Consider the following 14,970-nt stretch of genomic DNA (forward strand, 5'->3'; position numbering starts at 1 on the left):
TTTCGACCTTCGGACTTGAAAAAAATACACATAAAATTACAGTCCGTCCTATTTCTGATTGAAATAAGTTATATATTCAATTTTAAAAGATGTGGAGATGTAAAAGTTACAAATACAAGTTTTATTGATTTTATTTTGTTTGAGGTTATCTACAAAAGTTTTGTCATAATGCACGTCATCAACAATTTTTTTGTATCAATGCACAATGTTAAACTAATTACCTTGAAATTAATGTACACCATATATCTAGTTACATCATTTATGAAAAGAAAACACTTGTTTGAAGTGATTACAATACTTGCTTTTGGAATAGACTTTGCATATGAAAACTCAATGCATCAAGAGACAAGTAAAGTAAATGTAATGGAAAGTGCTCTTGATTAATTTTATTAATTGGCTCTACAGAAATATTATAATTTAACTCTTCAATCCTCAGACCTCACCCTCGTCCAATGATATGGATTTCACGGTGAGGAGTCAATAGATGAGTAGAGGATCCCTAAGATGTCTACTTCAACCAACTTATGTTGGAGGTAAAATTTTAATGAGGCTTGGGACCTTCCTACACTAAAATGTCTAGATGAAATGAAAATTGCATTAATTCCCCAAATGAAAATAATGATACATGCAAATGCTTCAAAGAGATTGATTTGCAATGCTTGAAAATGAAATAGTGTTCAACATAAGTTGCAATTATAGCTTCAATTGGAGGAATAAAATTAGCTTACAAGTGTTGCATGTGTTTCATCAATGAATTAAAATAATACAAGTAATTTTCTTGAAAGTAAAATTTGTTTCAAATAGACAATGACAATAAATTTCTCCAACATTCAAGATAACAATGTAGCATAAAATTGAAGCATGTATTCAAGTGTTCATGGAACAATTTACCAATATAAATGGAAATGAATCAATGTTTGTTAAGAATATAAAATTATTGCATGTAAAGGATGAATTGCCCAAAGTAAAGTGTAAGCTTGTAGCTCCAAGCAACAATGAGAAAGAAAATGCAAAGTTCAAATGAAATTATAGCAAAATTTAACTTAATGAAATGTGATAGTGAGGTTGTGTTAATTCCCAAATAAAGCATGCATGTAAGTGAATGAAGTATGAAATCGTAAACCATGCAAATGTCAATCCATGCAAGAGAAGCCTCCCTCTAAATGGGGATATAGGATATCATGGGATAAATCCCAAGCTCCCACAAGCAAGTTAGATCTTTTATTAATATTACAATGAGAAGAGGGCCCTTCAAAGTTCTCAACTATACTTCAAGGAGAGTCCTCACAATAATTGCTTGAAACTTGGACACTAGACCACTTTTCTAGAGAAACTAGTGACAACATCTCATAAAACTTATGTAAGGGAAATAAGGTGTGAGTTTCCTCCAAATGCCCACGGCTTAGAGAGGAAAATGGGTAGCCCTGTAGTGAACTCAACTTGGCCAAAATAAGCCTCAAAAGGGCTCATGACATCGTTGGAAATCGAACCCCCAACACTTGTCAAAGGTCCTGCAAACACTTGTTAGATGTTGCGGGAAGTTTCTCTTCAAAATCTGCCACACAAGAGTTAGCAAACAGTCCAAAAAATGGCTGCAAAATAAGTTAAGTATTAATGGAAAAATCAAAAAGATAAAATGTATATGTATAATTATAGTTTACAAAAGGCTAAGCTAAAGAGTGAGAGTAAACTCTCATTTTTGCTTAGCCATCTTCAAGCTCTTAGATAGAAAATGAAAGAAATGAAGTACAATTCTAGACCTCTTATGTGAAATTGTATCTTCGGTGAAATCTACATGAGCATTTGGTGCCAAATCCTTCACAGAAGGTAGGACCTATTCTTCTTCCTGATCTACATGGAAGGCTCATAGAGTTTTAGATTCTCCACATTCACATTAGAGTAAATGCATGTGTATGGGGTTAAACTGAGTTTACAAGTGTTATCTATCACCTTTTCCAGCATGTCAAATGGAGCATATCATATATCCTTTATTTTCTTACTAGGACCTTGTAGCCTCTCCTTGTTCAACTTTAATCATACTATGTCTCCCACCTCGAACGATTTCTCTTTTATGTGTTGATCATGTATGGCTTTGTATTTTTCCTGTGACTTCTACAGTGTCTCTTGAAATTAATGTACACCATATATCTAGTTACATCATTTATGAGAAAACAACATATTTTCTTCAATCAATGAAACTAATGCAAACAATCAAATAGGATGAGAAATCAATATCTACACTAAAATCAATGCATCTAAGGAAAACAAACAAATAGGATTAGAAACCAATTCTATTCTGAAATCAATGCATCTAATGCTGAAAGCAATAAAAAAGGATTAAAAATCAACATCTACACTGAAATTAATGCATGTAGTGCTAGTAATCAAATAAGATTAGGAATCAATATCTAGACTAAAATCATTGCATCTAATGCAATCTGAATTGAAGAATATTATAAATTAACATCTTTTATGAAATGAATGCATCTAACGCAAGTAATGAAATAGAATTAGAATTCAACATCTACACAGAAACCAATGCATATAATTTGCAAGAAATCAACATTTGTACACTAAAATCAATGCATCTAGTGAAAGCAATTTTCTTCCATTTCTCTCCCCCTCCATCTATATTAATCTCTCCCTCCATATCTCCTTCTTTGTGTCTCTATCTCACCCCCAAAAAACACACACTCTTTCTCTTCATATCTATCTATCTCTCCATCCCTCCCTCTATTTCTCTATTCTTCCCTCTCTCCCCCTTCCATCTATATATCTATATCCATATGTCTCTCCTTCTTCATCTATTTATGTCACCCCACAAAAATACACATTGTTTCTCCATATCTATCTATATCTCCCTCCCTCTTCTTCTCTCTCTCTCTTCCATGTCTCTCCCTCTATATCCCTTTCTATCTCTCTTCCCTCCTACTCTCATCTCTCCCTCTCTCTCCATCTCCCTTGTCACCCCTTCTCTCTCTCTCTCTCTCTCTCCATCTCCCTTGCCACTCCCTCTCTCTCTCCCCACCTTTCTCTTTCTATATGTATTTCTTCTTACCTCCCTCTCTCTCCCACTAAAACTCCATCTATCTCTTACCCTCCCTCTCAAGTGCTCTCTCTCTTCCTTTCTCTCCCACCTCCCTTTTTCTCTCCACCATGTCACTCACTCACTCTCTCCTCCTCTCCCTCGCTCCATCTTTGTGTCCCCCTTTCTCTCTCTCTTACCCTTCTCTCCCACTCTCTCTCACTCTATATTTCAAAAAATTTAAAATACTTTGATGATTAAAATATTATGTTTATATATATATTTCATGTCCTACAACAATTTAATCTGTTTATATAATACATATTTAAAAATACAAGATTTCAAATGTGTGTTGTACATTCACAAGAAAATTATAATTTTCCATGGAAATATTATCTAAAATTTTGTAAAATATTATTGTTCTAGCTACCTCCATCAATGATACATATAGGGCTTCATGTCTTTTAAATGAAACTATTTACATTTTATTTCTTTAAAGATAGCGTTAGTTTTTTATTACTTCATGATTTTAAAAATATTATATATTTTATTATCTTATATTTATAAAAAAATTAAATTAAATAAAATTAACATATATTGGGTTGCTTGTATGACTCTTTTTATGTTAATGGTCAACTTTTTTGTTAACTTTTATAACCTATCAACTACATTTATTAATGTGGTTGTGCTAGTATATATTATGATATAAAAAAGAAAATATTATATTAAAGTTAATAATATTATATTAATCCGAAATTAATACATTTAATATTAACATTAAAATATATTAGCATTAAATTTTTTATATTAATATCATTCCATCATTTAATTTAATAATAACAATAATATTATTTTTTTAATATTAATATTAAATTTAATAAGGTTTTCACATGACATTATAACAAAAATTTTAATAAGATTTGGAATTTTTAAATGCTTAATTTTAACATAATAACTCGATCAGGTCATGGCACTCCATCGAGCTCTTGTTAACCATGTAAATGGCTCGAGGGTTAGATCGATCTATTTTAAATTTCAAATTTAGGTGCTAGCCTCTTATGTCCTAAAATCAAGAATTTCGGCACCTCTTCTACCAAATTTCTTGCAATTTTGTACCTTAGTGGACTTAGGGCTAAATTTGTACTCAGGGGGCGAGTATATCAAGTTACCCTAGCAGACTTAGGGTTAAATTTGTACTCAAGTGGCGAGTATATCACGTTGGATAAATTTGTACTCAAGTGGGAGTATATCAAGTTACCCTAGCAGACTTACGGCTCAATTTGTACTAAGGTGGCGAGTAGGTTGGATTCATGAAGGAAAATCGCATATGAGTTTGACATTTTCTAATTCATATAAAAAAAATAATCTAATGTCTTTTAAACAAAATACTTGAAGTTCTTAAAATTTTGAAAAATACCACTATCTTCGTTTACTAGTATTTTTCAAAGTGGTACTTTTGGTTTTTCAATTTATTTAAATATTTGAAAAATATTTTCACCTGTCTGCAATTGAAATATTACTTCGCCATTTTCTAAAAATAATAAAAAATATATTTTGCATAAAAAATAAAATTTTAATATGAAAAACTTAGCTCTCTTCGTGTAGATTATATATATACCTCTTAAGACGCTGAAAATTTGCAAGGACAAGCATTTACTTGGAATCAAAATTCACAATGCTTATATGAATTTCAAGAGCTTCAATTGGATAAAAGAAATTTCATTGCCACATTTGACCCGAAAGTGTAACCCATCTTCATGTAAATTCCTCATTCTGCAATAAATCAAATGATAAAAAACAAATGAGCATTTAATACCAGATGAGTAAAACCTATGGTCCAAACTTTTATTCCGCAACCATTTATAAGTTCACAAAAATATTTTTTAGTACAAATTCTCATCCTATGTTTTAATGCTTTGACATGTCATAAATTAAAATATTAAAAAACTATGTTTGAATAACACAAGTATGTAGAAGTCTTTTGCGTTGTTGCAGAGTAAGTGTGAGATATCGAGAAAAATCGCGGAGTACTTTTTGTGGGCGCGTGAAACAATCAATCAATGGGGTTTTACAGTGAATTAGTACGTAACAATTAGTGAAATACAAATCTTCATAAAAGTTCTTGTTTTTACTTGATGAAGGAACCGCAACTTCTATATGAATGTATCTTTATGTATACGAAAATATGATCAAAAGTTGTTTTTATGGAGTCGATATAGTCGAGCAAACTGATTTGTGTGAAATAATCTCGGCGACTTTGTTTTGAGGGATGCCTCAACTTCATGTAATCGGGTCAGTCATCTAGGTGTTAGTTTGACAACGATTTAGCTGATTTAGTAATTTAGGTATAAACAGTTTTGTAACGAATAAGTTTGTAACGAATAATTTAGTTATGTAACGGTAGTTAGTGACATGAATATATCAAATGCTCATGTAGAGGAAAAATTATTCTTGAATAAAGCAGACACAAATTCAGTTTCATATTTCTTGGTCTTCTTCCATTTTCTTGCTATTCTTTCTACAATCTCTGCTATTATTTCTACAAGTGGTATCAGAGCTCGAGAGCCGAGCGATTGGGCGTAGGCGTGAAGATCTTTGCTGAGTAGAACGCTGAAAGCGTGAAGACCTTTGCTGAATTGGGCGTAGGCGTGAAGACCTTTGCTGAGTTGGGCTGAGTTGGGCGTAGGCGTGAAGACGTAATGACCTTTGCTGTGTAGAACGCCGGAAAAAGGACCTGGTATCTGATGCGTGCTCCTGCTGAAGCGTAGTCCAAAAACTGAGCGTAAGGCTGTGTATGCGTGCTGGCCGGTGGTGCTGGGCGTGTGGCTGAGTCTACTTGAGACCAGTGAGGCGTGAAGGGCTGTAATTGCTCTGCGTCGTCGTGTCTGCCAGTTGCTGCAAGTAGGATCTGCGTGAAATCCGGGTATTGATCGGAGTTTCCAGACTTGTTTTTTTTTTCCAGCAGAAATTTTTTTTTAACAAAGGCTGAAGATTGAAATCAAGTCAAGTTGTGGTTTTTATAAAAATATTGAAAAAAAAAAAAGGAAGGAAGGGTTTGCAGAATTTTTTTTTTTTAAGACAGCAGCAGATTGAAAAGATTGTTCAGAATTTTTTTTTTAAGACAGCAGAGATTGAAAAGGTTGTTGTTTTTTTACAAATATTGTAGAACAGCAGATTGAAAAGGTTGTTGTTTTACAAATATTGTAGAACAGCAGATTGAAAAGGTTGTTGTTTTTTTTACAAATATTGTAGAAGAAAAAGTTTGCAAGAGATTTGCAAGAATGTTTTGAAACCAGAAAAACAAAAGGGTTTGCAAGAAACAAAGGATTTGAAACTTGTCTTTCTGTTTGAATTGGGGAAGTTATTTTTTTTTCTTAGAAAGACTAAGACTGAAACCCTAGGAAGGAGGAAAAATGGCCAAGATGTCGAATGCAAGATTCGAGGTGGAGAAATTCACCGGAAAGAGCAATTTTGCTCTTTGGAAACTGAAGGTTAAGGATCTGCTTGTGCAACAAGGGTTGCACAAGGCATTGGATGGGATTACTAAGAAACCTACAACCATGACTACTTCAGACTGGGAGGACTGGGATGCCCGAGCTCTCAGTACAATTCGGTTATGTCTAGCGGATGAAGTTCTCTTCAACATCATTGAAGAGACTACGGCGTCAGGGTTGTGGGAAAAACTTGAAAACCTCTATATGACAAAATCATTAACCAACAGAATTTATCTGAAACGACAGTTATACAGTCTTCGAATGAAAGAAGGTTCAAGCGTTGCAGAACATTTGAATGTTTTTAATACACTAATTTGTCAATTAACAGATATGGAAGTCAAAATACAGGAAGAAGATAAAGCCATAACCTTGCTGTGTTCTCTGCCTGAATCATGGGATCACTTCGTAACCTCAATCAGTTTCAGCTCTGCTGATTCTTTGAAGTTTGAATCAGTCGTGGGAGCTCTTCTGTCTGAAGAAGTACGAAGGAAATCCAACACTGATACAGCTGCATCAGAAGCCATGGTTGCTAGAGGACGCTCAAAGGAAAGAGGAGACAAACCAAGGGGGTCTTCCAGGTCGAAATCGAAGGGCAAGAAGTGTAAGGCAAAATGTTGGAACTGCGGTAAAGTTGGACACTTGAAGAAGGACTGTTGGAAACGGAAGGAATCCGAAAACCCGAAGAACGAAGCGAATCAAGCTGATTCAGGTATGGTAGACGAAGTTTTATTTGCTGAAGAATTGTGTATGATAGATGAAACTTCACCTGAATGTAATGTCTCTCAGAGTTTTGATAGCTGGCTGTTAGACTCTGGTGCTTCGCATCATATGTGCCCTCATAGAAATTGGTTTACTTCGTATGAAAATGTAAACGGTAGTTCTGTGTTTATGGGTAACAATATGTCATGTCAGACTGTTGGGATGGGAGATATCAGGATTAAGATGTATGATAACACAGTTAGAACATTAACTAGTGTTAGACATGTACCTAATTTGAAGAAAAATTTAATCTCTTTGGGAGTGTTGGATTCAGATGGTTATAAGTTTACAGGTCAGGATGGCGTCTTGAAAGTCTTCAAAGGTGCCCTTGTGGTTATGAAGGCAGAAAAGGTCGGAAATCTTTACAGGTTAAAAGGAAGTACTCAGGTCGGTGAAGCAGCGGTTGCGTCAGAAAAGGAAGAAGCAGGTACTCGTCTGTGGCATCAGCGTTTGGGTCATATGAGCGAGAAAGGTCTTCACATACTGATGAAACGTAAATCTCTTCCTGGTCTGAAATCCTTGAATTTAGATTTCTGTAAATATTGTGTGTATGGAAAACAGTGTAAACAGAGATTTAAAGTTGGCAATCATAATAGTAAAGATGTTTTAGACTACATTCATTCTGATCTGTGGGGGCCTTCCCTTGTTATGTCATATGGAGGTGCATTGTATTTTTTAACGTTCATTGATGATTACTCTCGTAAAGTTTGGGTCTATCTGCTAAAAAGGAAAGCTGATGTATTCAATGTCTTTAAACAATTTAAAGTAATGGTAGAGAAAAGAACATGCAAATCTATTAAATGTCTAAGAACTGACAATGGTGGTGAGTTCACTTCTGTTGAATTTGAACAATACTGTAAGGATGAGGGCATTGTTAGACACAAAACTGCTGTTTATACTCCTCAGCAAAATGGTGTTGCTGAGCGTATGAATCGGACTCTTATGGAAAGAGCCAAAAGCATGATCAGCAATGCTAACTTGCAAAAGGAGTTGTGGGCAGAAGCAGTATCTACTGCTTGTTATTTAGTTAACAGATCACCTTCAGTAGCAATTGATTGTAAAATTCCTGAAGAAGTTTGGACAGGTCAGTCTTGTGACTATTCTCATTTGAGGATATTTGGCTGTGATGCTTATTCTCTTATTCCGAAAAATCAGCGTTCAAAATTAGATCCAAAGTCGAAATGTTATGTCTTTGTTGGGTATGACTATGTAGTGAAAGGATATCGGTTGTGGGATCCTACATTGTGGAAGATAGTCATTAGTAGAGATGTAACATTTGATGAATCATCTTTGTTAAAATCAAATGTTGAAAGAATTGAACAGGAACAGGTATCGCCGAGTCAACGAGTTCAGTTGGAGGCTAGATCTTTCAGTGACAGTCGAAAGGAAGGAGAGACTTCTGGAGACAAAGGTGTTGAAGACACAAAGGAAGCCGTTGAAGCTTCTGAACCAGTGCAAGTTTCTGAACCAGTTCAGCAACCAGTCGCTCTGAGAAGGTCTACAAGGGAGAGGAAAACTCCCAAAAGGTATGAAGATTCTGCTTCATCTGTTGCTTTGGTTACTGAAGATGAGGAACCTTCTTGTTATCAGGAAGCAGTAGATGATATAGATAGAGAGAAATGGAAAATGGCTATGGAAGAAGAAATGGACTCCTTAGCCAAGAACAATACCTGGGATCTTGTAGAGCTTCCTGAAGGGAGAAGTGTTGTTGGATGTAAATGGGTCTTCAAGCTGAAACGGAAAGTTGATGGTAGTATTGAAAGGTATAAGGCGCGACTGGTAGCGAAAGGGTATTCTCAGGTTGAAGGTATAGACTTTCATGAGATTTTTTCTCCAGTTGTAAAACTTGTTTCTATACGTACTGTGTTGGCACTAACTGCGTTGCTTAATCTTGAGTTAGAACAGTTAGATGTTAAAACAACTTTTCTACATGGTGATTTGAACGAAGAGATATATATGGAACAACCAGAAGGTTTTGTACGAGGTCGCAACAGAAGATTAGTTTGCAAGCTCAGGAAATCATTGTATGGTCTGAGGCAGTCTCCCAGACAATGGTACAAGAAGTTTGATTCCTTCATGGTGAGCCAGAACTTTATAAGAAGTGAGTATGATCATTGTGTGTACTTCAAAAGTTTCAATGACATGTTCATTATCTTAGCTTTGTATGTTGATGATATGCTTATTGCAAGCAAAAGCATGGAAGAGATCAACAGGTTAAAGGCTCAACTCTCTAGGACGTTTGATATGAAGGATCTTGGAGCAGCAAAACATATCTTGGGCATGGAGATACACAGAGACAGGAAAAGTGGTAAGCTTTGGTTGTCACAGCAGAAGTATGTGGAGAAGGTACTTGAAAAGTTCTCTATGAATAATGTGAAACTTGTTAATGTTCCTTTAGCTTCCCATTTTAAGCTTTCTTCGGTTTTGAGTCCTAGAGCTGATGAAGAAAAGCAATATATGTCTCATGTACCATATGCAAACACTGTAGGCAACTTAATGTATGCGATGGTATCTACAAGACCTGACATTTCACATGCAGTTGGAGTTGTCAGCAGGTTCATGGCAAATCCAGGTAAAGAACATTGGCAAGCAGTGAAATGGGTGCTTCGATATCTAAGAGGCACAAGTGACCATTGCATCGTCTTTAATGGTAGTGAAGGATCAGTTTGCGGATATGTAGATGCTGACTATGCAGGTGATTTGGACAAAAGAAGATCTACTACAGGTTATGTCTTTACTCTTGCAGGTGGAGCAATTAGTTGGATGTCAAAGCTTTAAGAAACAGTTGCGTTGTCCACTACCGAAGCTGAATATATAGCTGCTTCAGATGCCAGTAAAGAAGCAATCTGGTTAAAGGGTTTGCTCGATGAGATTGGAAGGACACAAGAGAAAGTGAATGTACTTTGTGACAGTCAAAGCGCTATTCACTTGGCTACAAACCATGCCTATCATAGCAGAACCAAGCACATTGATGTAAGGTATCATTTTCTGAGACATGTGATCGATGGCGGAAAAGCAGCTCTTAAAAAGGTCCATACACGAGAAAATTGTGCAGACATATTCACAAAGCCAGTTACAGTAGAGAAGCTGCGGTGGTGTTTAGCTTCTCTTGGCTTGCAGGAAAGATGATGAATGGGAAAATTGTTGTCAAGGTGGAGTTTGTTAGTTTGACAACGATTTAGTTGATTTAGTAATTTAGGTATAGACAGTTTTGTAACGAATAAGTTTGTAACGAATAATTTAGTTATGTAACGGTAGTTAGTGACATGAATATATCGAATGCTCATGTAGAGGAAAAATTATTCTTGAATAAAGCAGATACAAATTCAGTTTCATATTTCTTGGTCTTCTTCCATTTTCTTGCTATTCTTTCTACAATCTCTGCTATTATTTCTACACTGGGTATCTGGGTGTAGGTGATTATCCTCTATTGGCATCTCTCAGTATTGAGTATTTGGGGAAGCAGTCGTTTATTGAGGTGGAAGAATTGCTAGTAGGGATGGTAAAAAATGGTCAGAATTTGGACAAAATAATTTCAAAACCTCTTGTAAAGGCATTGTTTGAATCATGTTTTTGATGATGGAAATGGATTCAGCACCATCAAAAACCCCTGAGACACATAAAATTCTGAAGTTTAACAACTATAATTTGGATTTACCAAAATCCTTACCAAATTTTCTCTAAATATAATTAGAATTTCACTTTCCAAACAATTCCTCTGAAGGCTTTGGGAATTGAGTTTTGCGCTGCCTTTATTAATGATATGAGGTTTGTAATCGAGAGTTGTTGATTATCCCTGGATATAGCATATTTAGTTTGGCCACTGCTGCTTAATTATGGGCATATCCTTTTCGTCTCATCATAGTGGTAGCAGAACAAATTAGTCTTCCATTTTGGGATTGCTTTATCAGATTAGAGGGTGAAGAAAGATAAACCAGAGGGTGAAGAAAGATAAACAATTGAGTGAAGGAAAAATTAATGAAAGATTATTGAGAGTCGAATTATTAAAAAAAATAAAAAATAAAATCAGATTTTATAATATTTTTAAAATCTAAAAAAATAATGAAGAAAAAAAGACAAAAATAATCATAGAATACAAATGAGATTACTCAAATTGATTCCAAATACAAAAATTTTAAAAATTTAAGTTAGTGATGGGATTTGCTTTTATTTTACTTGCACTAAGATGAGACCTTCTCAGGAAAAAAAAATCTATAAGAATAAATTATTTAAATTTTATCAGTGCACTCTGAAAGGATAGTGTACAGACTTACAGCGGGAAATTGCCAATGCGAAAACTCTGCAATATATGTATACATATAAGGAATCCAAATAAACAATGAAATTTGAAAATTTGAATAGCTAAATTCCCGGCTCAATATCTGCCTGGGAGCATGGAATTTCTAAATACAGCCGCCTGAAGAGTTTATGCTTCTGGACCAATTTGGACGATGAAATACCTAGGAGGTGCACTGTTTAGCATGTGAGTTGGCAATATCTTTGAATCTCTCTAATTCTGGCAGAACACGTGTCTCCAGATCCGGTCTGTCTCTACCCAGCAATTCTGTACATTCGAGAGCCAACTTAGCGAACTCGGTAGTTTCCTCAAGGGGCCACTCCCCTGCAGTTTTGTCCAGAATTTCTTTGAATGAACCCTCCTGGATGGCTGTTTGAACTTTTTCCTTAATGGCTACTGGGGGTTGCGCTGCGAGCAATTGCAGGAGAATGATTCCTAGGGCATATAAATCAGACTTGGGACTCGATGTTCCAGTCAATACGTCCTCTGGATCCATGTAACAGTAAGTGCAAGCAAGCACCGCGTTCTTGTACTCGGTGTAAGTGAAAGAGACTGGAGGAGGAATGAACCTAGATAGTCCTACATCGCTGACTTTGCTCACAAAATTGTGATCTAACAATATGTGAGCAGGCTCTAGATCACGATGAACGATTGGCATTGGCTTGGCGGTGTGAAGAAAATGAAGTGCAGAAGCTATTTCTGAAGCAATTCGAAAGCGTATATACCATGGAAGAGAAGCTCTTCCATCCCCGTGGAACAACTGATCTTCTAGACTGCCATTTTCCATATATTCATAAACTAAACACCCGCGTTCGAGGCAAGTGCCAAGCAGCAGAACTAAGTTGGGGTGATTTATGCAGCTTAGAACCTCAATCTGCAAAAATAATTGACAAAATATTATTCAAAGCTTTCTTCACATTCTAATCATTTAGCATTCCAATGTCTTCAATTGATATTAAACATGAAAAAAATAGATAAGAGTTAGTGAATCATTCAAATTCTTTTCCCACCTCCCGTTTGAATTCATCTGTGTTTCTATCTGCATCTGTAGCGAGAACCTTGATGGCCACAGTGGTATCATCCAAACTGCCCTTGTAGACTGGACCATGTCCTCCATCCCCTATTTTAAGTGATTCAGAAAAGAAATCCGTAGCTAATTCGATTTCTTCTATTGAATATTCTTTCGATCTTTGATCAGCTGACATGAAAGTATGCTTTGCGTTCTCCAGTTCCCACAACTTTGGCAGCGTATCCTCCAATTTCAACAACTCTCGTAACGTGCCCTGCACGAAAGAGAGTGAGTCTGAATTTATTTTTTGCCAAATACGGTTAAGAATCATTAAACCAAAGGTATCAGGCCGTCCAAATGTCTTTCCAGGTATAAATTGATCTCAAGAACGGTTGCATCACATATTGACTTCTCATTTGTGCTTTGAAGATTCAATTGTCTCAACGATAATCAGACACATCACAGCAAGGTTCAGAAACCTAAGTAGGAAAAGCCATTGCATGAACCAGTCTGTGTCAATCTTCCATGTTCAATTGTGCATGACTGGTTGACACAAATAGCATTGCTTGATTCGCTTATCTTGGAAAAAATTTCTTACTAGATTTAAGTCAAATTCAGGTCCAGCTTAAAAGCTGTTTTTTGTGGGGGAGGTGGAAGAGATAGTTTAATTCTCTGTTTTTGGGGGAAGAGATAGTTTAATTCTCAAATATTTGGTAGGAACTAAGATTTTGTAGGAACTAAAATTCATACAGATTAATTGATTTACAGTCATATATATTATTTTATTTTGTTTTGTTTTATATATATTTTTTAATTTTATTGATATTTTTGGTAATTTTTTATACAAAGTTAAATTTAAATGGTAATAAAATTAGATGATGAGCATTTTCATAATTAAATTTAATTATTTTTTACCAATTACTATATATTTTGGAAATTTAAATCAACACTATTAGAAAAAACAAACTATTCACCAAACCAATTCAAGTGAGATTCTATTAAGAATATTAAAATAAAAATAACTTTTACCAACCTTACAGCGAGAAAAAACATTAAACATTTCTCAAATTTAATAATATAAAAATTTAAAACAAATTTAGTAATTTCTTACAAATTTGTTTAAATCAATAAATCAATGTTGATTAGTGCTATAATAAATCATTCTCATACTAATAATGATGCTAAACATTAAACATTTCTCAAATTTAATAATATAAAATTTAAAAAAAATTAGTAGTTTCTTACAAGTTTGTTTAAATCCAGTAAATCAATGTTGATTAGTGCTCTATAAATCATTCTCATATTAATAATGATGCTATAATAACCATTATCGTTCCCATTATTAATTCAATACAAATAATAATAATAATAAATATTATTATAATAACAATTTCACATCTTATTTCAAATTAAAATTCTTAAAAACCCAAATTATTAAAATTCTTTAAAAACAATCCCTTTCAATCAAATAAATATCAATAACCTATCCATTTAGCTAGATTATGGAAAATCAAAACTCTTAAACCCAGAAGTAAATGAAAATATTACCAGATCTTGATCATTGATAATCGAATAATGCATGCAAGGCAACCAGCTTAACAACTTTCAAGTTAATAATAAAATATGCACCCATCTTAACTGAATTCTAATAGCTAGCAAAATTATCTTAAAAATCAGAGATATCATATTTTTCCTATCATTCTATACATATAAATATATAAAAGTTTATTCATAACATAAAATTATAATCGCTTTATTTTTTTATAATTATTTTAAATTATTAAATTATATTTTTTAACGCTTATATTTAATATAATAAATTAGATTACTTATAAAATCATGTTTATAGTCTTTACATCTAGATTGTCATGAAGCGGTGAAGGTGATAGGTATGTGTCATTAAAGATTTGCTTTTGGAGGAGGGATGTTTGTTGGAGGTGGTATTAGGGTTTGAGGGTGTGGTTTCCTTCATTTTTTAGTTTTGGGAGTTTTTTTGGGATGACATGGTTGGTGGTTGATAGTTGTGTAGCTGTACCGGGAAGTGAAAGTGTTGCATTGGTTAGTGATCATTGTTTGTATCCGAGGTTTTTATGGCTCCTCGCCAACATATGCCCAATCGTTGAGGTGGTGACTCTTCTGTTGGATTCAGGATGTCTCATTCTTTATGACGCTTCTCTTATCGCTCAATTGCCTCTACTTTTGATTTGGTCCCATTGAAGGTTCTTTGTGAAATCTTGTACGAAGATTTGGAAAGTGGTGACCATCCATATGCTTCGGATTCTAAATTGGCTAGTGTGGGTGTTAAGTGGTTCCCAAATTTGGGTCACTTTTGTAAGAGGAGAATGCATTTTCTCAGTTCTTTGGCTATGAATCATCAAACCTCCAC

The 14,970-nt window shown here is 34.6% G+C and overlaps 1 protein-coding gene across 1 annotated transcript in view; it reads right to left on the reverse strand.

The window, feature by feature from the left end:
* Positions 1-5,576: 5,576 nt before the first annotated feature.
* LOC149144153 (uncharacterized) overlaps positions 5,577-14,970 on the reverse strand; it is a 35,546-nt gene continuing 26,152 nt past the window's right edge. Inside the window, exons 12-15 of the mRNA XM_089452047.1 lie at positions 12,586-12,858; positions 11,752-12,449; positions 11,553-11,578; positions 5,577-6,010 (exon numbers count right to left, since the gene is read on the reverse strand). Coding sequence (XP_089308173.1) covers positions 5,577-6,010; positions 11,553-11,578; positions 11,752-12,449; positions 12,586-12,858 — 1,431 coding nt within the window. The remainder of the gene's footprint in view (positions 6,011-11,552; positions 11,579-11,751; positions 12,450-12,585; positions 12,859-14,970) is intronic.

Source organism: Pinus tabuliformis, chromosome X, assembly GCF_031772625.1.
Source record: "Pinus tabuliformis cultivar Carrire ecotype Pingquan chromosome X, CPIR1, whole genome shotgun sequence".
NCBI lineage: Eukaryota > Viridiplantae > Streptophyta > Pinopsida > Pinales > Pinaceae > Pinus > Pinus tabuliformis.